Source organism: Chelonia mydas, chromosome 1, assembly GCF_015237465.2.
Source record: "Chelonia mydas isolate rCheMyd1 chromosome 1, rCheMyd1.pri.v2, whole genome shotgun sequence".
Taxonomy (NCBI): Eukaryota; Metazoa; Chordata; order Testudines; family Cheloniidae; genus Chelonia; species Chelonia mydas.
In genome coordinates, this window is record NC_057849.1 from 140,433,068 (window position 1) to 140,455,268 (window position 22,201).

Below are 22,201 nucleotides of genomic sequence, written 5' to 3' on the forward strand. Positions count from 1 at the left end.
TTATCATCAGAATTTAGGTAACTTGTCCAAAGATATTAAATAAAATAGTATATTTCTCTCTCTAAACACATATAAGCTATTTACCTCTACAAAGTACTATTTGTTTTAAGGCCTGGATGATAGGAGTGTCCAGAGTCTAGTAAAACAGTGCAAGAGGAGGTCATTATGCTGCTACATTGCCTACCAGGGTGACAACAAAGCTACCTCAATTTTCATAAATATTTACCCCCTCCCCCCAAAAAAGCAAAACTGAGAAAAGCAGTTTGATAAGGGGTTCTATTTTACTTTTCCAATGAGTTACTACTAATGAAATTTAACAATTTTAATGTTACTTTGAAGTAGAGAAAATCCTTTGAAGCAATTGGTAAACTTTTTCTTAAGGTTCAGATCTAGTCCATAAAAGTTTGCATCTGCAGACATGACAGGATCAGAATCATTCATTCACAACACTCCCCTCTTCTTTCTTAGTACCCTTAGCTGATTATATCTTAGTGGTGGAGAAAAAAAATTCCCAACAAAATTTCTGGGAAGCCTAGATTGAAACTAGTTTAAGATATTCCCAGTACTTAGAGAGAAAGTATCTTTTTTTGTCTTCAGAGCCATCAGATCAACTTTTTTTTTTTGGTTTATAAACAGAGCAATTCAAGTCTCAATCTATCATCCTCTACCCCTACCATCAATGTTGTGCCTTTAAATTATCCTCTATTTTGGAAATTAAATCCCTTTGACTTCTTACCTTGTCACTTGCTTTTTTCCCAGATTTCTTCTTTTTAGGACTATCCTTCCAGAGGGATTCTACAGCTACATATCCTTGCAGACTCCAGTCATACAACCTTGAACCAATGACCTTTAAAACAAGAGGTTAGAAGAGTAAATGAGTTTAAGAACCATCTGAGAAGGGTTTATTCTTATTACAATATAAATGGTTCCATAATCCACCAAGCCCCTTAACTGGGACTGTTTTACAAAACATTCATGCTGCTCAAGTATGGAATGTACAGCTTCACTAAAAACACACCATGAAAAGGATGACAACAAAAAATCCCCATAAAAATGGTTTACTGTGATACAGTGGTTGGAACAAAGTATAAAGAGAGGTGAATTTTAAAATAACCTTAAGCAATTCTGAAATGTAAGCAATTTGCGGGTTTTGAAACTCTAGTACACTGCATTATATGCATTTCAGATTTTGCTATTTTTAAAATAGATTTTAGTCTTTGTAATACCATTTTAGAAAGATTAGTAATATTTTCCCTATTGATTTTGCCACCATTTGATCATTTTATATTTCACAGCTTTGCTCCGACAACAGGAATCAACATAAGTAGCTCCCTTCTGATTACTTTTGTCTGTCCATCATTATCACAAATGTCAGCAAGATTACGTACAGTTCTCTGAAAAGTGTCTGTTAGTAAGCTCCTAAAGTACAAAGGAACCAGTCACGCCCACAGTTTTGGCTATGTCCCACCAAAATGGAGTTGCCCTGAGGCACTTCCCCACTCAGCCTCCTCCACCTGAGGCCCTGCCTATGTCCTGTTCCCCCAGAGAATGCTCCCTCCCACGCCTCTCTCCGCCCCCACCCCCAAAGGCCTCTTTGCCCGCACCTCTCTGCCTCTCAGGGCGCGAGCAGCGGGGGCCTTATGGAAAGCGTCAGAGAACCGTGAGCGGGGTGGGGGGGAGGGGACAGTCGTGGGGGAAAGGGGCAGAGAAACAAGAGCGGCAGGGGGCCACCTGGGAAGAGTGGGATGTGGGAGCGGGGCCTTGAGGCAGAGCATGGGAGGGGCCATGGCCTGGGCACCCTTTCGGCACTGGTGCTCCAAAAGGCCAGCGGCACGTCTTCAGAAGGAGGTGCGGTACATCCTGTTTGGGGAGGTTTAGCCTCCCCAGCCTATTACACCCGCTGTCCCTGTCTTCAGCCTAAGGCTGAAAATGAAAAATGGCCTCATACTGGCCTTCTTTCAGATGGCAAAGAACAAAAGAAATGGACATTCTGCTTGCTTAGACACTTACTAAATACAATTTTTAGACTGGAAGCTCTTCAGGGTATAGACTGTATTTTATGGTGTTCGTACAGCAGCTAGCACAATGGAGTCCCAGCAGTTAGCACAATCGAGTTCTGAATCGGACTCAGGCTCTAGAGCAGTGTTTCTCAACCAGGGGCATGCGTAACCTTGAAGGTACGCTGAGATCCTCTGGGGGAACATCAACTCATCTAGATATTTGCCAAGTTTTATAACAGGATACATAAAAAGCACTAGTGAAGTCAGTACAAACTAAAATTTCATACAGCTTGTTTATACTGCTCCATATACTATACACTGAAATGTAAGTACAATATTTATATTCCAGTTGATTTATTTTATTATATGGTAAAAAGAGAAAGTAAGCAATTTTTCAGTAATAGTGTGCTATGACATTTTTATGTCTGATTTTGTAAGCAAATAGTTTTTAAATAAGGTGAAACTTGGGGTATACAAGACAAATCAGATTCCTGAAAGGGGTACAGCAGTCCGGAAAGGTTGAGAGCCACTGCTCTAGACTATATTGTAGATTTTATGCACACAAATCACACCCTACTTTTGGAGGATTGTGGATAACAAAATTGTGTGCATGTTCCATCCAAACTGCAATGAGGAGCAACTTCTTCTCTGTGGAGTACATAAGACAGACCAGTTCTCCTTTTCTGACTGCTGTCAGATCTGCCACTCAAATCAAAATAATGAGGATTTTTAGATGCAGGGTCAGATCAACAGCTTGTCTGCCTATCTACAAGTTTCTAATGAACTCACCGCGTATTCTTGAAAGAGAGAAAATAATGCACAACCCACAGGAATCTTCCTCCTGCCTTAAAATCAAGTTGAATTTTCAAATGGTAAGAAGCAGCTGTAGCATTCCATACTCTCCGTCACCCTTAGCATGGATCCCTCTCAGACCTTCATTACAATGCACCATTAAGCTTTACTGTTTATGCTAAGAGAAGGCTTCACCGTACAACATACCCCACGTCAGTGTGTGGTTAAAGATAAACACCTTGTTACCATTTAGAATAGGAAAATGGACTAAAAAGAACCAATAACTGAGCCCAGCAGGAAGTCATATCCATACACTGTATTTACAGACAATACAATTATTTTAAAACCGGATTCACTTTGAATACAGAAAAAAATTGTCGCAAATAAGTTTTCTAGTCAGACAACTGGATCTGAGATGCAGGCTGTCTTTGAACAAATTGTCTTAAAAAGAAGAAATACATACTTAGGCTGTTTGGCCACCATGTTAAACTAGTTTAAGTAGGTCAAATTTTAGATATAAACAAGTTGCTAGTTGGCATGCTGCATTGAGAGAAATAAGATTTTTATCTGCATTTGATGGTGATACGGGCAGTAATAAAAGATAAAAAGCAAACACCCAGAGACCTGGCAATGAATGTGCTATACTTCTCCAAAATCTTCACAGGCACTGAAGGTATAAACCTTTGTACTCTTGTCTAGCTTTTGAAATATTATCTCCCAAATATTTAGACAAACTAGTAATTTGCTTCAGAACAGCTTATACTTCATTAGCAAAATATTCTGTTTCCTCTTAACATAGAATGCTGCAGATATGTGGGGATCATCATTAGAAAGCTGCAAGAAGTGCAAACTTACCAGAGTAAAAATAAAAGACACTCCTTTCATCTGTGGTGCCAGTACGAATACAGCTATCAAAACAAGATGAAGGAAAACCAACAACTGTCTGTAGGCAGCAGCTGCTTTTTCCTGGTTATAAAAATTCCTCCAGTACATGCTCTTTAATCTATACACAGCAGAAGGGCAACATGATGCAAAAAAGTGTCAATTGTGATGAAGTACTGATTTAATCTCTTATTTTGGGTCTTTGCGTTGTTTTTAAGGCCATAAGTTACTGAAGTACTCTTACAAACTCATGAATGACTGAAGATTTTCAAGCTGCATATGGGCTCAGTCCTGCATTTGTTGCAAACCTAAATATCCCAGAGTTCACTATATTTGAGTTCACGGAATTCAATGGAGTTATGAATGTAGAGTGACTGCAGAACTGGGCCTTACTTTCACATTTTGAAATTCTTTTTTGTGAGTTAGAAAGCTGGGAAAATTTCTGTCAGAGAAAAGCACTTACAGCATAAACAAAAATTGCAAGCAACAAACTTAGGGCTTCAGACAGACAGAAACAAAATGTTTCCAAAGCACAGACTACCCATTTAAATTATAACATCCAAACCTTGTCTATATGCTTTTTGCTCCAGGGGTATGTAATTTCCTTAGTGTTAGGTACAGTCCTGTAGATTTAACATTACTGTTTTTTCAAAAAATATTAGTTCTGATGGAGCTATGTTCAAGACCTTTGCCACATTCCAGTTTCTCTCCTTTTATTTGCTGGAGTTGTCACGGCAGGTAAAAGGGAGTAATACAAAATCTCAGACTTTCAACTGAGAGCTTGCAGAAGACAACAATTTCTCCAGGCCTTCAGAAAAGTATTTTAGTAACTCCAGATTTGGCTTAAACCAAAAGATGACAAAATATAGTTCCTCTTTCTTTCATTAGTGTTAAATTCCAGCATGCCAAAATATTTCCTAACTTCCACTGAATTCAACATAAAAGTGCAAATATGTTTAACTCCCCAGTAATATTTAAATAAACACTGAAAAGTCAGATTGGCAAATTGTCAGGAGAGGTTCTGAAGAAACTTGGAAGTGGGCTTACATTCTGCTGTGTGTGTCCCAAATATCTCTGGGTCTAGCGCAATACAGTAGAACCTCGGCGTTGCAAACACCTCAAGAATGGAGGTTGTTTGTAACTCTGAAATGTTGGTAACTCTGAACAAAACATTATGGTTGTTCTTTCAAAAGTTTTCAACTGAATGTTGACTTAATACAGCTTTGAAACTTTACTATGTAGAAGAAAAATGCTGTTTTCCTCCCCGCTTTTTTTTAGTAGTTTACATTTAACACAGTACTGTACTTGCTTTTTTTTTTTTTTTTTTTTTTTGTGTGTGTGTGTCTCTGCTGCTTCCAGATCGTGTACATCCAGTTCCAAATAAGGTGTGTGGCTGACTGGTCAGTTCGTAACTCTGAGGTTCTACTGTAGCCCCAAGCACATAAACAACTTTCCCCTTCTTACTGTGTACATAAGAAATTAACTACAGTATTCTATTTCAATACATACAGGTTATCAAGCAGGATTAAGGGTAATGGCTCTCTATCAGTACAGCCTCGTGGGAACCTTAATTGAGAATCTGCTGATTTTTTAGCATGTATTTTGTAACCTTTAAAAACTGTAGTCAGTTTAGTTTATTGTCAAGGGAATAAATCTTGACAACAGCTGTGCACTGGCAAAGATTTTTCCCTGCAAGAAGCAGTGAGCATGAATCAAAATGACTAGTACGTGTGCTGTATTATGCAAGTTGAGAAGACTCAATACTGAGAAGGATTATTAAAAATGACTGAAAACTCTTCTATGGTGCAGAGGTTGATTTTGGTAGTTTAGTAGCAGATGCTTTTTCCAGACTGAAGCTGAACCAGAGGTAAGTGCAAAATGCAGGTAAGTGTAACAACAGATCTATATTTTATCTTGGATAGAAAGCAGAACAGCTTTAACACATCAGTGGAAGTTCTGCCAAAGCCACAAATATTAGAACAATCTGCCCAAGCTTGTCTGCTAGGTGCAGGTCAAAGACAGCGCAACACATCTTCACAACACAGAGCTTTAGATTTTGTTCTAAGTAATACAAACAATATGCTGCAGAAGGTAAAAGGAACATCTTTCAGCAATCTTGTGATAAACAGCTACAAGTTTGTTCTCCATAAGAATGGTGCCTGGAGAAAAAGTCTTTTAGATTTCCAATTACAGAAAGTAATGCCTGGAAACTATCCCTGATCATTAAGTTTAACCATTCAACTTGTTGAGCAACTGTGGAACAGATCAGGCTGCTGCTGTACTCCCTGTGTACATGATGTTCCAGAGCTTCTGTTGCCAGTACACCTCATTCAGCAATACAAATATTGTAATTGAAAGGGATGTGACTTTTCTTATAGCCAGAGGTGCAGGACCTATATCACAAGCCCACACTGTACTCTGCTTAGCATATTTCCTAGTTCTTTGATGAGCTAACCTTTCTCCAGTGGAAAGCCTTAATTAAGAGATGAATGTGCTCCTTTGTCCTTTTAGGTATTTGGCAATATTCAACATAGCGCACAAACATCAGGACAGTGGGACACCCAAGGAAGTGCAGAGTGGTAAACTACTCAATAAGGAATAATTCACATTTTAAAAGCTAAAAAAATTACATTTTTTCCAAAGAGCCATTTTAGAAAAAAGTGTTCATGTTTGAATTGGGAAGTTTTAATTGTTCCCAAATTTAAGGTTCATAAATGTGTGAGAATCCTTTAAACAGAAGACCACGTTAACTTTATTTATGTCTTGTTAATCAATCTTAAACTTTTACTGCTACATCTTAGGTCAAATCAAGCAAGTCTTGGACTTTTAAAAAAGGTTTGTTTTAAATAAAATCATTTATATGAAGCTAGATATTTACTTTTTTAAAATCTCTTCATGATGTAAACCCTCTCAAACTCAATCCAACACCTAAAATGAGGAAGGGAAACACAGAAATGGGAGGTGAGCAAGAGGGCTGTTTCAGACATGAGGGTTGGAACAGGAACAGATGGAAAGGAGGAAGTAAAATCCCAACTCCCTCTCCCAACCACTGCTCCCCTCCCAAAACAATACACTGCAGAAGTGGTTACTTGCAACTTGAGTGCTTTGAAATGGACTCTGCATATTCACACTCATGGGATGTGCTGTTTGGTGCAGTCTGGATAGTGGTATCTTCTTGTAGCAGTGCCTGTTAGAGTGCTCATCTGCCTCTCTGACCCCTCTCCTCAGCGTTCAGAGGGGGAGGGCTGCTCCTTGCCACCTCCATTCCTTCCTACTGCTTTCTCAGCGTAAGGATTTTATGCAACTCCAAAGATGATGGGAAAGAGGGTGCAGGGAGTGTGAATATGCAGAGTCCATCTTGAAGATGTCTGGTTACAAGTGAGTAACTTCCACTTCTTTGGGTGTCCTCTACATAGTCACACCCAGGGGATGGTTTGGCATCAGTACCTCATGACTTGATATGGGGCACTCACATGACAGACTAAGGATTGGAGTGCTAGCCTACTGAACTCAGCACATGATCTAGATGCCAGATCTAGGCAATAGTGTTTTGTAAAGATATGACTAGGCAAGGGTTCTTGCAAATTTTTTGGCGGCCTCAGAGTGCGGCCACCAACTCTTGCTGGTGGCTGCACTGACACTTTTTCCTAAAATTATTTATTTTTCCTAAAGTCAATAAAGTAATATGCACATATATACACCCAAATCATTGTAATTTATTTATGTAAGGTTTGAGTTGTTGTTCTTTTGCAGACTCAGTAATGAAAATCATGCACAGTTATCTCTATTCTTTACTGGACCTAACAGAATAGAAACACAAATAAGGTGCTTTGCACGTTCTTGTCTTTTTTTATTATTGTTTCTTTTGCTTTTTTGGGAAAAGGGTTGTTTGTACAACAATTCTGAAGTAAATTTAAAAAAGCTTTGACATAACAGAAGTCCAAACAATAATGAAAAACATACCTGGGTGGCTTGGGTCTGGGGAGGGAAAGGGAGGGAAGAGGATGTACAGCTGCAGTTGCAGCTGGCCTGGGACTCCTCCCGGTAGGTGACAGGGAGCTCTGGGCTTCGGCTGGCCTGGGGCTCCTCCGGGCACATGGTGGGGCGCGTCTCAGGGCTTCGGCCAGACTGGGGCTCCTCTGGTCACAGGAGGATGGGGGGGGGGGGTGTGCTCAGGTTTCTTGCTTGTGGCTCCAGGTGCAAGGGGCTCCGGCTGCCGGGTGGCGAAGTCAGGGGCTAGCCTCCCCAAAGGAGGCTCCACCGGGTGCCCATACGCTCACTGCTCACCCCCTGTCCGCCTCTCGTGTCCCTCCTCACTCCCCCACCTGCCGCTCACCTCCTCACTCGCTTGCCACAGATATCCCCCTGCCCGCTGCGAGAACTCCTGCTTGCTGGTTCACCTCCTCACTCCCCCACTCGTAGCCAGACCCTCCTACCCCCCTCGTCACCCTGCTGCTGGCTCGCTGCTCACCTCCTTACTCCTCCGCCAGGGCCCCCCTGCCACTCACCTCTTGCCTCCTAACCCCGCCCCTCACCCACTGCTCGCCTCGCTGCTTGCTTCCTCACCCCTTCCTTACCACCTCACCTTGCTCCTTAAGTGTTGTGTGTCCCACCTGTGCAGGGGCAGCGAGTTATATGGGCCCGTGGTGCCCGGACTCCAGCAATATTCAGGGCCCGACTCCATCAACGTTTGGGACCAAGTCTCTCTCCCAGCCCCGCACACCTCCCCCAAATGTCCCCCGGCCCCCGGAGAATCCCTGCCTCAAGCTGGTGGCTGCCCCCTGCAGCTCTGCGCTGGACTCCCGCTCTGTTGGCTCCCGGCATCAACTGCTGCCACAGAGTCCTAGTGCCCCCCATCCACTAGTGCCAGGGCAGGCTGACCCTGCCCCTGCCCTTCCACCTTGGACCCTTCCCTTTTCCGGTCAACACAGGGCCACCCCCCTGCCCGCAGTTACCTCTCCCGCCCCATGCTGGGCAAGGGGAAGCCCCACCTGCAGTGAGGGGCAGCAGCAGGGGAGGAGACGCACACATGATGGCAGCCCCCCACCACAGGGGAGGCAAGGGGGCTTCCTGGACCTGAGAGGGGCCCTAGGAGCACGTGCAGAGACAGTGGTGCGAGGTGACTGTGCTGCCGGTAGGGACGGGGGGGCCCAACCCCGGAGCTCACTGCTGCCAGCTGGGGGGAGTCCTCCTCTGTGGCCCCAGCCCTGCCCCACCCCAGAGCCTGCACCCCCCAACCCTCTGCCATAGCCCTGAGCCCCTTTCACACCCTAACCCTCTGCCCCAGCCCTGAGTGCCCTCCTGCATCGTGAACCCCTCATCACCAGCCCTACCCCAGAGCCCTCACATTTTTACATTATTTTTTAAAATATATATCAGCTTACAAGGCAGGTGTGCAGATCTGTTCTGGGCACCATAAAAAGTATACAAACCTGCACACCCCTGCACCTGTGTCTCCAGAGAGGCAGCAGGAGCAACAGGGATGAAAGGGAGGGGCTGGTGCTTCCCCCCACAACACACACACTGCCCAGGAAACTGCTGTGGCCGCAGGGAAACCCCCTGGTGGCCACATTTGAGAAACGGTGGACTACAGCATCATGTGGCAGCCTTACATAGTAACATGTCTGAGGCATCCTAAGAAGTAGCTACATCTACAATGAGATGACTGTGGTCTCAGTGCAGTAGAACAGATGTAATCCAATAACCCTCTTCTGTATGTTGGCAACAAGAAGAAAGCCAAGGAAAGTATGGGCCCCTTACTGAATGAGGGAAGCAACCTCGTGACAGAGGATGTGGAAAGAGCTAATGTACTCAATGCTTTTTTTGCCTCTATCTTCACGAACAAGGTCAGCTCCCAGACTACTGCACTGGGCAGCACAGCATGGGGAGGAGGTGGCCAGCCCTCTGCAAAGAAAGAAGAGGTTCGGGACTATTTAGAAAAACTGGACATGCACAAGTCCATGGGGCCGGATGCGTTGCATCCGAGAGTGCTAAAGGAATTGGCGGATGTGATTGCAGAGCCATTGGCCATTATCTTTGAAAACTCATGGCGATCTGGGGAAGTCCCGGAAGACTGGAAAAAGGCTAATGTAGTGCCAATCTTTAAAAAAGGGAAGAAGGAGGATCCCAGTCAGCCTCACCTCAGTCCCCAGAAAAATCATGGAGCATGTCCTCAAGGAATCAATTCTGAAGCACTTAGAGGAGAGGAAAGTGATCAGGAACAGTCAGCATGGATTCACCAAGGGAAAGTCATGCCTGACTAACCTAATTGCCTTCTATGATGAGATAACTAGTTCTGTGGATGAAGGGAAAGCAGTGGACGTGTTATTCCTTGACTTTAGCAAAGCTTTTGACACAGTCTCCCACAGTATTCTTGTCAGCAAGTTAAAGAAGTATGGGCTGGATGGATGCACTACAAGGTGGGTAGAAAGTTGGCTAGACTGTCAGGCTCAACGGGTAGTGATCAATGGATCCATGTCTAGTTGGCAGCTGGTATCTAGCGGAGTGCCCCAAGGGTCGGTCCTGGAGCCGGTTTTGTTCAATATCTTCATTAATGATCTGGAGGATGGTGTGGATTGCACCCTTAGCAAGTTTGCGGATGACACTAAACTGGGAGGAGTGGTAGATATGCTGGAGGTTAGGGATAGGATACAGAGGGACCTAGACAAATTGGAGGATTGGGCCAAAAGAAATCTGATGAGGTTCAACAAGGACAAGTGCAGAGTCCTGCACTTAGGACAGAAGAATCCAATGCACCGCTACAGACTAGGGACCGAATGGCTAGGCAGCAGTTCTGCAGAGAAGGACCTAGGGGTGACAGTGGACGAGAAGCTGGATACGAGTCAACAGAGTGCCCTTGTTGCCAAGAAGGCCAATGGCATTTTGGGGTGCATAAGTAGGGGCATTGCCAGCAGATCGAGGGACGTGATCGTTCCCCTCTATTCGACATTGGTGAGGCCTCATCTGGAGTACTGCGTCCAGTTTTGGGCTCCACACTACAAGAAGGATGTGGAGAAATTGGAGAGAGTCCAGCGGAGGGCAACAAAAATGATTAGGGGACTGGAACACATGACTTATGAGGAGAGGCTGAGGGAACTGGGATTGTTTAGTCTGCGGAAGAGAAGAATGAGGGGGGATTTGATAGCTGCTTTCAACTACCTGAAAGGTAGATCCAAAGAGGATGGATCTAGACTATTCTCAGTGATAGCAGATGACAGGACAAGGAGTAATGGTCTCAAGTTGCAGTGGGGGAGATTTAGGTTGGATATTAGGAAAAACTTTTTCACTAGGAGGGTGGTGAAACACTGGAATGCGTTACCTAGGGAGGTGGTGGAATCCCCTTCCTTAGAAGTTTTTAAGGTCAGGCTTGACAAAGCCCTGGCTGAGATAATTTAAGTTGGGATTGGTCCTGCTCTGGGCAGGGGGTTAGACTAGATGACCTCCAGAGGTCCCTTCCAACTCTGATATTCTATGATTCCATGTGTATCCACCTAGATAACATCCCTCTTCTAACCCACCTAGATAAAGACTGAGGAAATAGGAAGATTTTAGGGCTGTCAACTTAGGAAATATTAGGGACTTCTGAAATACTCTAGCCCCTATTAAGAAAGTAAACAGAAGCTCTCAGTGCTTAAGGTATGTAATTTAGATTCCCTTTATGGGCATGAGATCTAGGAGAGAAAACCAGCAAGTTAATGGCTTGATTAATAGAACATTCAGAAACTATTCTGGGAAGAAATCTACGGTGAGGCCTAAGAACAACTTGACCTCTATAAAGGACAGAGGATGAGGGGGTCTGCCATGAGGGCAGGTGACTTGCTCTCTTGTCTGGCTAAAAAATGGCTACTGCAAAAGTGGCCTTAACAGATCAATGAAACAAAACTATCTGCCATGGACTCAAGAGGAAGCTTCATGAGTTGTGTTAAGATTAAACTGTGTTCCCATGGAGAACTGAGGTCTTATTGGTGGATATACTGATCACGTCTTCCATAAACTTCTGAACTGTATCACGTGCAAAGACAAATTTGTTAACTATAAATATAGGATGTGTGCCCCTGCCGCTAAGTGTACTTTCAGAGAAGATATAGAAAGATCCAGAGACTTTAAATGCACTAAGCATTCAAGAACATATTGAACTGATGCCTGTATGGGATCGACATGCTTGTCACTTATCCAGTCCACAAACCTAAACCACATAAGATAGTAACACTCTCTACTGATTGTTTCATAAAGTTAATCAGAATCTGTTCTACCACTGAAGTGCAAGACTTTACAAGGTCTGTTAGAGACCCATACCCCATACAGCTAGGTGTAGGAAAAGAAGGTTCCCAGTGATAAATCTTCTCACCCTGTTGCGAAACGCATGGCATCACTAGAAGTTTGTATACTCCCTTGGAAAGATGAAGATCTGTACATCATTGTCTCAGCCATGCTGGAGCAATTAAAATTATCCTAGCCCCATTGTGTCTTATCTTTATCACCCTCTGCGTAAAAGGAATGGGGGAAGGGAGAACCCATCCCCCAATTCAGAAGAAAAATATCCAATATGGATACTGTCTCTCTCTACTACTCTTGAGCAGAAATGGGGACCCTTAATATTCTGCTTGAGGGTGAAGGGATCTATGTCCAGAAACCTTCAATGATTGCAAATGTCTTCTCAGTTCTTTATAGACTTTTATGTAATTGCAGGAGATCTTTGCTGAGTTGATATGCTATGCTGCTGTCCTTGCCTGCTAGGGGCAAGCCAATTAGTGAGATGTTATAGTGGCTATACCAATCCTCTAATTTGACTGCTTCCTTGCAGAGCTGAGACCTGTTCATTCAGATAATACACTGCCAACACGTTGTCTGTGACAACCCACACTATTTTGTTCTGGTGGGGGGGGGGGGGAGATATGAGTGCTAGACTGATAGTTCTTAACCCCAATATGTGTATATGTAATGTATTTTCCTTGAGATCCCCAGTGAACTCGAACTGATAGATTGTTGAGGTAGACTCCCCACCAGCTCTTGGAAGCAACCAATATGATTGTCAACAACGGAGCTGGGGAGTTCAGGAATCAGGGCTTTTACTCCAGTTATTTTCTGATACCAATGAAAGATTGAAGACTTATTAGTATTAGAACTGAGGAAGCTCAACCCTCATATCAAAAGTTTTCTTTCCTGTTGTTAACTTCAGCATCTGTCAATCTCCTTCCTTTCAACCCTGGATTGATTGGCAACTCTCAAGGATGCATGCTTCCATATTTCTCAGACCACATAACCTTAAATATCTGTACTTCAAAGTTGGCCAAGGTTATTTCTAATACAAGGTCCTAACTTTTGGGCCTTCCACTGCCCCCGAGTCTTTACAAAGTGCCTATCAGTGGCAGCAGATTTTTTAAGAAGGCAGGGTGTTTTTGTTTACTCTTATTTGGATGATTGACTGCTTAAGGCCTCATTCAAAGAGGACTTTATCAAGGACATGTGTTTCACATGTTCTCTTTTTGAAAGAATAAGATTTTGATAAATATAAAAAGTCCCTTCTTTGTTATGAACAGAGAATTCCATTCATAGGAGCTTTTTCTTGATTCGTTAGAAGGTAGATCATTTCTGCCAGTAGAAAGACTTCTGAAATTTCATTCTACCATACAGATGCTACTTTAAACTATTTTTTTCCAGGTCTATTGGTCTTGAATTTCTATAGCACTGGCTGTATATGTCTTACCTTGTGCCAGCCTAAGACTTCAGTATGACTGGCTCTGAATTACAGACCAAGCACAAATAGTATGTCCAGGACATTGTCTATCCTGAAGGACATTTTACGATCTCTGACACAGTAGGTAAATGTTCTGAGGGGCTGTCATTCAACTCCCCAGCTCCTTTGTTTATTGTTCCTGCCTGAAGTAGAAACAGACATAGCGCCAGGTACTAGTGTGGGAGTAAGCTCCTTGTAAGTAGGCAGAGCAACTAGATCTTGGATTCAAAGTGTGAGCCTTTGCTTGATCACTAGGCAGAGAGGAATGCCTAGGATGGCAAGATTGAAGGTCTCCATGATGTCTGAGCAATTGTGCCAGTAATCAATTTCCAGCACCATTTCATATCTTGTAGAACAAGATGACCTGTGTACATCGTATGTAACTTTATAATCAGTCTTCTGCTATAGAAGACATCTGTAATTCTAGTGCAATTCAAGTCTTCCTAAGATTGCAGTTCCAAACTCCTATCCAACAAAGACACTATCTGCAAAGTCACCGATCCCAGCATCTGAAGAACACAGAAGAACAATCAAGCTTCATAAGGGAGCCCTACTGAGTCTTAGGGGGTAGAAGAGAAGCATCTAGGCAATGAGGAGACAACTTTTTGGTCTTTTTAGTTTATCTTGTGGAGAAGTGAGAGAAAAATGACCCAGAAGAGCTTTCTTTCCCCTCCCCACAGTGACAAGTCCACTGGACCCAGGAAACAATTTGACTGCAGATCCGTTTGCACCCAAACCACTACCATGATAGAAGCTGCTGAATGTTCTGGAAATAACTGTTCTGAAGGTTTCTTTGGATCCTACAGGAGAGGATGAGATCTCCCAGTTCTAAAATCTTGACGGACATAGTGACCAGAAACAAATCAGTTCAATTCACTAGCTGCAGATAATACTTCCTTAGTTTTAAATGCAAAATATGTTTTCATCATCTTTTTTTAAATGCATCTAGCACATTTAAGATAGTTTTATTTAATTAAACCCCCACCAAAAAAATCCCTTAAAAACGCAATTTGTGCATTTTTAATTGAATTTGAATTTCAATCCAGATAGAGCTTGACACAAATCACAATTTAAATTAATACATAAATGCACATTCACCATTTTCTACCATAATAAAAAATGTAAAATATAAGAATCTGAATAAATGTAAGTTAAGCTCTATAATTGCTTTAAAAAAAAAAAAAAACCCCAACCAGTTACCTACCTTCGAGATGTGTTGCTCATGTCCATTCTGTTTTAGGTGCGTGCCCGCCCACATGCACAGTTGTCAGAGCTTTCGGCCTTAGCAGTATCCATAGGGCTAGCTGTGGTGCCCCCTGGAGTGCTGCTCCCATGCGGTGGTATATCAGGCGCCGCCAGCTCTTCTTGCCGGTAACTCCGACAGAGGGGTAGGAGGGTGGGAAATGGATTGCACATGAGCAACATATCTCGAAGATCAACAGTTATGAAAAGGTAGGCAACCATTTTTTCTTCTTTGAGTGCTTGCTCATGTCGATTCTATTTTAGGCGACTCACATGCAGTATCCACGGAGGCGGGCTCGGAATTCACAGCTTAGCAGCTTGTAGTACTGCCCTACTGAAGCCAGCATCGTCCTGGGCTTGCTGGGTCAGGGCATAGTGGGACATAAAAACGTGGACAGATGACCAGGCGGCCATTCTACAGATGTCCTGGATAGGCACATTGGCCAGAAAGGCTGCCCAAGAGGCCCGCGCCCTGGTAGAGTGGGCAGTGACACCTTTGCTTGGTCATAGATCTCTGCCTACATTCGATTCTGCTAAGAAGAAATTCTTTGAGTGGATACAGGGCGACCTTTCATTCTGTGGATCACAGCAACGAATAATTGCATCGACTTATGGAACGGCTTGGTCCTGTCAATGTAGAAAGCCAGAACCCTTCTGATGTCCTGGGCATGTAGCCTGTGCTCCTCCTCCGACCTATGTGGCTTTAGAAAGACGACCAGTAAGTAAATGTCCTGGCTCAAATGAAACTGAGAGACTATCTTGGGAAGAAATGCCAGGTGCAGTCTTAGTTGCACCTGGCAACTTGTCCTTGTAGAGCACCTGAATCTCAGATATCCAGTGGGTCGACGTCACCGTGACCAGGAATGTGACCTTCCAGGAGAGAAGGAGGGAGCAGGAGGCGAGTGGATTGAAGAGAGGACCCGCGAGCTACAACAGCACCAGATTCAAGTCCCATGGAGGGACAAGGTCCCTGATGTGCGGGTAGAGGCACTCTAGGCCCTTAAGGAATCTGGCTGTGATATCCTGAGCAAAAACTGACCTGCCCTCAAGCGGCGGGTGGAAGGCCGAAATGGCCGCCAGATGGACCTTGACTGTTGAGAGGGACAAGACCTGGAGCTTGAGATATAGGATGCAGTCTAGAATAAGCTACAGCGCAGCCCACTTGAAACGAACACCTCTGTCTGCAATCCAGCAGGTGAACTGTTTCCAATTACCAGGTAGATCGCTCTGGTGGAGGGCTTTCTACTTCCCAACAGAATGTGCTGAACCTCAGCTGAGCACTGCTGCTCCTGTGTGTTTAGCCATGCAGCAGCCAGGCCATCAGATGTAATGCCGCCACGTTGGGGTGCAGAAGACTGCCGTGGTTCTGGGACAACAGGTCCGAACTGAGCAGTAGCTGGAACGGGTTCGCCACCGAGAGGTCCAGCAGAGTGCTGAACCAGTGTTGGCATGGCCACGCTGGCGCTATGAGGATGACCCTCGCCCTCTCCTGTTTGATTTTCATGAGAACCCTGGGTAGCAACGGCACCGGAGGGAAGGTGTACATCAGAGCCCCCGACCACAGGAGCTAAAAGACATCCAACAGGGATCCTCTGTCCATGCCCCCCGTTGAGCAGAAGATGTGGCACTTCTGCCTGGACGTGAACAAGTCCACCTGGGGAGTTCCCAGCCTGCGGAAGATGAAACTGACGACCACCGGATGAAGGGACCACTTGTGACAAGACGAGAATGTCCTGCTGAGGCGATCTGCCAAAGCATTCTTGGACCCTGGAAGGGGAGAGGCCATGAGATGGATGTTGTGCTGTAGACAGAAGTCCCAGAGCCAGAGGGCTTCCTGGCAAAGGGCAGTTTACCTGGCTCCGCCCTGCCTGTTGATATACAAGACCATAGCCATGTTGTCTGTCAAGACCTGAACCACCCTGTTTTGTATATGAAGTGGAAAGGCTTGGCAGGCCAGTCAAACCACCCTGAGTTCCCTGACATTGATATGCAGGGAACGATCATGACTGGACCAATGACCTTGAGTGCTAAGAGCACCCAGGTGGGCTCCGCAGCCCAGGTCGGAGGCGTTGGAGACAAGGGTCACTGACGAGGTTGGGGCCATAAAGGGAACTCCTTCCAACACTGACGTGGGGTCCTGCCACCAGATGAGGGACGACAGTTCGCTGTCCAGGATCCTGACCACCTGGTCCATGCTGTGCCGGTTGGGGATATGGACCAACGCCAGCTACATAAGCATATACTGCCACGTGGCCCAACAGCCTCAGGCACGTGTAGGTGGTGGTGAGAGGGTGGGCCCGGAGGCCTGCCATGAGGTCTGCCATGGCCTGGGACCGAGTCTCAGGGAGGAAGGCCCTGGTCCGAATGGAGTCAAGAACTACTCTAATGAATTCTATGCATTGTACTGGTGTTAAGGTTGACTTTTTTTCGTGTATCATCAACCCCAGGTCACGACAGATGGAACATACCAGGTCAAGAGGTCTCTGCACCTGATCCAGAGACCGGCCCCTTATCAACCAGTCGCTGAAGTACAGGTATATGTGGACACGCAACCCCAACATCTCAGGTAAGCAGCTACTGGTGCTATGCACCTTGTGAATACTCTCAGGGCCGACGCGAGACCAAAGGCCAACTCTGTAAGCTGGAAATGGCACCTGCCTAATATGAATTGGAGGAAGCACCGGTGCCCTGGGAAGATGGAAATATGGAAGTAAATCAAGGGCGGTGTACCAGACTCCTGGATCCAGGGAGGAGGATGATGGAGGCCAGGGAGACCATGCACAACTTCAACTTCTGGAGTGACTTGTTGAGGCAAGGCACGTCGAGGATGGGTCTGAGGGCTGAGAGTATAGACCAGCATTACTGGCACCCCCCACGGGTTCCAGTATGATCACTGCGGGGCAGCACGGCCCCTGTTGCAAGGAGGCTCCAGCCACCGTGCCGACGGTCTCCTGCGTCAGAGCCAAGTCACCCTGTCTCGGTGACATGCTAAAATCGTGGTCCGACCCTGACCACTGTCCCTCCAATGGACCGTTGAGGCCTGAGTCTGCCTACTGACCCTGGTATGCAATCGATATGGGTGGGGGGGTGGGGGGAGTAGCGCCGCCTGCTGGAGGAACGGTACCGGAGCCAGGGCGAACGACGCCGAGATCCTGAACAAGCCCTCCTGGATGGAGACTGAGGATGAGGATACCTTCTGGGAGAGGGTGTTCAGCGTCTAGGCAACCTATGGCCAGATGGTGATTGGTACCAGTGGTATGGGGAGTGACCCCATGAGTCCAGAGTCCCTTGCCTAGCAGGAGGGGATCTCGATGGACATCTAGGCCTTCCAGCTGGCAAGCTGCAGTGCCAGGTCTTGAGGCCACAGCGACGGGACTTGTGCCTGCGATCCAGCGACCTGTGGTGCTATGCCAGTCTATGCTGCAGCCACCCCAGTGGCTTTCCCCTTCGGTGCCACAAGCGGAGCCATGTTGGGTCACCTGGCGTGGCACCTGTGGAGCCGGTCAGCCTTGCTCTTTAGCTGCTGGGACTGCTTAGGGCACTGAAGGCCTCATAACTGGCTGGGAACCCCTGCCACTGCCTGGGGTGGATGGCAGGTCCCTGGCAGGGCTGGTGGGTCTGACTTCTGCAGTACCCCCATGACTCCGCATAGCAGGCGCATGGCTTGACAGAGGTCCTTTGCCTGAGGCCCCTCTCTCCTTTGGTGCTTCTTTTCTTCAGCCTCTTCTTCGGCGCAGGCAAAACGGAACAGTGCTGGGTCGAAGCCGTCACCGGAGGTGTCTGCTGAGGCCAAAGTGCTGGCCGTGGGTGCCGTGGTGGAGGGTTCCGACGCTGGACGGAGAACCGCCTCCATCAATAACACTCTCAAGCAGATATCCTGCTCTGTTTGGGTCTGTGGGCGAAAGTTCTTACAGATGTTTTTCCTATGGCCTTCACCCAGACACTTAAGGCGTCGGCCTGCTGCATGACACACATCTTGAAGCTGGGGGAATGGGCCATGCCCTGCTCAGGGGAAAGTCCCCACTGGGACTCTCTTGACTAACTAACACTATCAAGTAACTATCTATAAAACTATGTACAACAACCACTAAACCAGTCAATGGATATCCGCTGCTGCTCTTGCGAAGCAAGACAAGGTGGTGCAGTCAACCACCACAGGCAGTAAGAAGGAACTGAAGAGGACGCAGGGCCGGCAGCGCCTGATATATCGCCGCATGGGAGCGCCACTCCAGTGGGCGCCACAGCTGGCCTTACGGTTACTGCTAAGGCAGAAATCTCTGACAACTGTGCATGTGGGTACGCACACACCTAAAATGGAATTGACATGAGCAAGCGCTTGAAGAAGAATAAAACGTGTAGAGATGCAGTGTATCCCATCAGTGAACAAAAAGAAGCACCAAATTTAGTATAAATGCTATATTTATTTGCAAACATGTTTTAATAGTTACCAACCAATGAGAATCAACTTTTCTTTCGGAAAGTAAACAATACAAACGCAAAACATAATTAAAATTGATTATTTAAATCAAGTTTCTTGCTTAAATCAGTAATTTAAATCAAGTCACCCAGTTTATGTCCAATTTAAACTGCAAGCTCATTGGGAGAACAAATGTATCTGCCTTCATTGTAAGAAGGCCAAGCCTGCTGACAACCCTTAAATAAAAAATGCTTTACTGACTAATTTGAAGTTATGAAGAAATAAGTGACAGGAAGTAAGAGGGTTTTCCCAACCTCAAAGTGTAATCACTGACCTTTGCAATAGCAACAGCTTGTTGAGGATAATATAGCGAAGCACCAATCCCCATGAAGCCCACTGGATACACCAACCTCTTTATTTTTGAACCTGTTCCATGGAAGAAAATATTTTCTGTTAGAGTACACGTTCTCCAGAAACTTGGATAGTGTTACTGTACTTTTTATATATAATCATTCATTAGGTACATTAGAATTTACCACATCAGTAACTGTTTAGTTTAAACTACTTGCCTAAGATGTACTAGTACTGATATACTAATTTTTCACTCTTTTGAGAAGTAATTTTTAAACAGAATCTTTCAGTGAAAACTACCTCATAACTAAATCTGACGTGGGGATTCAAAAAAATCCAGTGGAATAAAAAATTGAAAGTGAAGGTTTTGGTTAAGAAATATTGCTATGAGAATTATATAAACTTCTGTTCATGAAATGAATGTAAATGCTTCTAATATGCTAAGATAGAATCCATTTGGCATATCAAGCAGGAGACGTGTTCCATAACAGAGATCAGCCTTTACCAGCTACCATAAAATAGTTCTACCACATGTACATTTGTGATATATGTTTTCTTCCTGTTGGACTCATTATTAAGGCTGCACGTCTGTCACGGAGGTCCCTGATTCCGTGACTTCTGCAGTGCCTGGTGCTGGCTCAGGGACTGCCTGAGCCGGGCAACCCCTGGGCCAGCAGCAGTTTGGGTGTGTGGGAGGGGCTGGGCAGGCAGTTGGGGTGTGGGGAGGTGCTTACATGGGGGACTCCCCTGCTCACACCGGCATGTCCCTGCACCTCCTAGGCGGATGGGCCAGGAGGCTCCGTGCACTCCCCACACCCTGTGGTTCCCGGCCAATAGGAGCTGCGTAGCTGGTGCCTGTGACAGGAGCAGCAATCAGAGCCCCCCGCCCGCCCATCCCCTAGGAGCTGGAGGGACACGTCGGTTGGAGCCCAGTAGGGAGCCTGCCAGCCCCCTCACACACACACACACACACACCCCCACCAGCAGGGGTCTCGGCTGTGTGCCACTGCCTATCCCCTACCCCCAGCAGGGGTCCCAGTCCCCCCTGCCCACCCTCCCCAGCACCCCGGCCAAGTTTTAGTTAGGAGTATATAGTAAAAGTCATGGACAGGTCACGGGCCATGAATTTTTGTTTACTGCCAGTGACCTGTCCATGACTTTTACTAAAAATACCTGTGACTAAAACGTAGCCTTACTCATTATATACTTCAAAGTTAAAACTCATTGTAAACTAGCTTTTTGACATTTCAAGCTCAGATGTGAAAATAAAGTGCTTTGATTTTTGTATTGTGAATAAGCGACTTGCATTTCAAATCAGGCCCACCCCGAAATCATAAGATGGGGTTAAAAAGATAAAATTGTGGGTTCTTTTTATTTATCTTCCAGTTATTAAGCCTTTAGGGTACCCAACGGCCATGCATTTCTTTTTTTTTTTTTTAAACGAAAATAGATTCTCAAATAATCACATGACTCCTGAAGTTGGAACTTTAAGAAAAACATCTACAATCATGATCTGGCAATGTTCTCATTTAAATAACATCACGAGTGCTAAGCAGTATGTTTGTTCACTGCCAGAGAATAATCAAAACAAATTTAATTGGATAAGTGTTAATACATTTGTCTGCTATAGTCACACATCACTTCCAGTTTCTAAATGGCTAGTTACTCACTTCCAGTTTGTTCAAAGAACATGTGAGTTTGTTCAAAATGACTGCTCGTTTCTGATTCTGTTAATAAAAAACACTATTTGGCTGTACATACCATTATCAACAATATTTCCTATCAAGTTACAACATTCATCCATATCAACATAATGATTCACCACAGAGACAGTTAAACAGTGTCACATATTAAGAACTTCTACAAAAATGAGCAAACACTAGAACCTCAGAGTTCTGAACACCAGAGTTACAAACTGATTGGTCAACCACACACCTAATTTGAACTGGAAGTACGTAAGCAGGCTGCAGCAGAGACCAAAACAAAGAAGAAAAAAGAAGCAAATACAGTACAGTACTGTGTTAAATGTAAACTATGAAAAAAATTAAGTTTAAAAAAAAAAGATTTGACAAGGCAAGGAAACTCTCTGTGCTTGTTTCATTTGCATTAAGATGGTTAAAAGCAGCATTCTTCTTCTGCATAGTAAAGTTTCAAAGCTTTACTAAGTCAATATTTAGTTGTAAACTTTTGAAAGAACAACCGTAACGTTTTGTTCTGAGCTATAAATATTTCAGAGTTATGAAAAACCTCCATTTTTGAGGTGTTCATGAGTCTGAGGTTCTACTGTATTTCAAATTCCCTTTCCTAACAAAGCACAAATATACTTTTTTTTAAGCAATGTAATTAAATGTTATATTTCTACAGTATAAAATATGAATAAATATGTTACATTACACTGTAACTTACTTCTAGGTCAGCTCTGTGTAGAGATGAGACCACAATAAAATTCAAGAACCTTGCTTTGTCAGTTAACTTGCCAATTAAGGGGACACAGTCAACAAATTTCAAAACAAAACGTTTTTTTTTTTTTTTGCCTACTGTTAAAATTAACTCCTTGTATGTGATAAAGATGAAAGGAAAAAAACCTCTCTTTTTTTCAGTTGGCTTACTTTACAGACAGTCAGCTTCATTGCTTGTTGATAGCTACAGGGCCTGGAAAAGGGTGTTCACTATATGTAATAGCATTATCAGAGCTGAAACTGAAAGAACAAGCAGCAAGCCGAGGCAGGTGTGAGCCCAGACAGCAAAAGCGGGTGGGAGAGGGAGTGGGTGCGTGAACAT

General features: G+C 44.8%; 1 protein-coding gene across 6 annotated transcripts in view; it reads right to left on the bottom strand.

Annotated features, from left to right (window-relative positions):
• The window catches only part of APOO (apolipoprotein O), a 95,428-nt gene that overhangs the window by 36,241 nt on the left and 36,986 nt on the right, over positions 1-22,201 (bottom strand). For all 6 annotated transcript variants that reach the window (XM_043537988.1, XM_007070470.4, XM_037901784.2 and 3 more), the window contains exons 6-7: positions 19,404-19,495; positions 737-847 (exon numbers count right to left, since the gene is read on the bottom strand). In XM_043537988.1, coding sequence (XP_043393923.1) covers positions 737-847; positions 19,404-19,495 — 203 coding nt within the window. The remainder of the gene's footprint in view (positions 1-736; positions 848-19,403; positions 19,496-22,201) is intronic.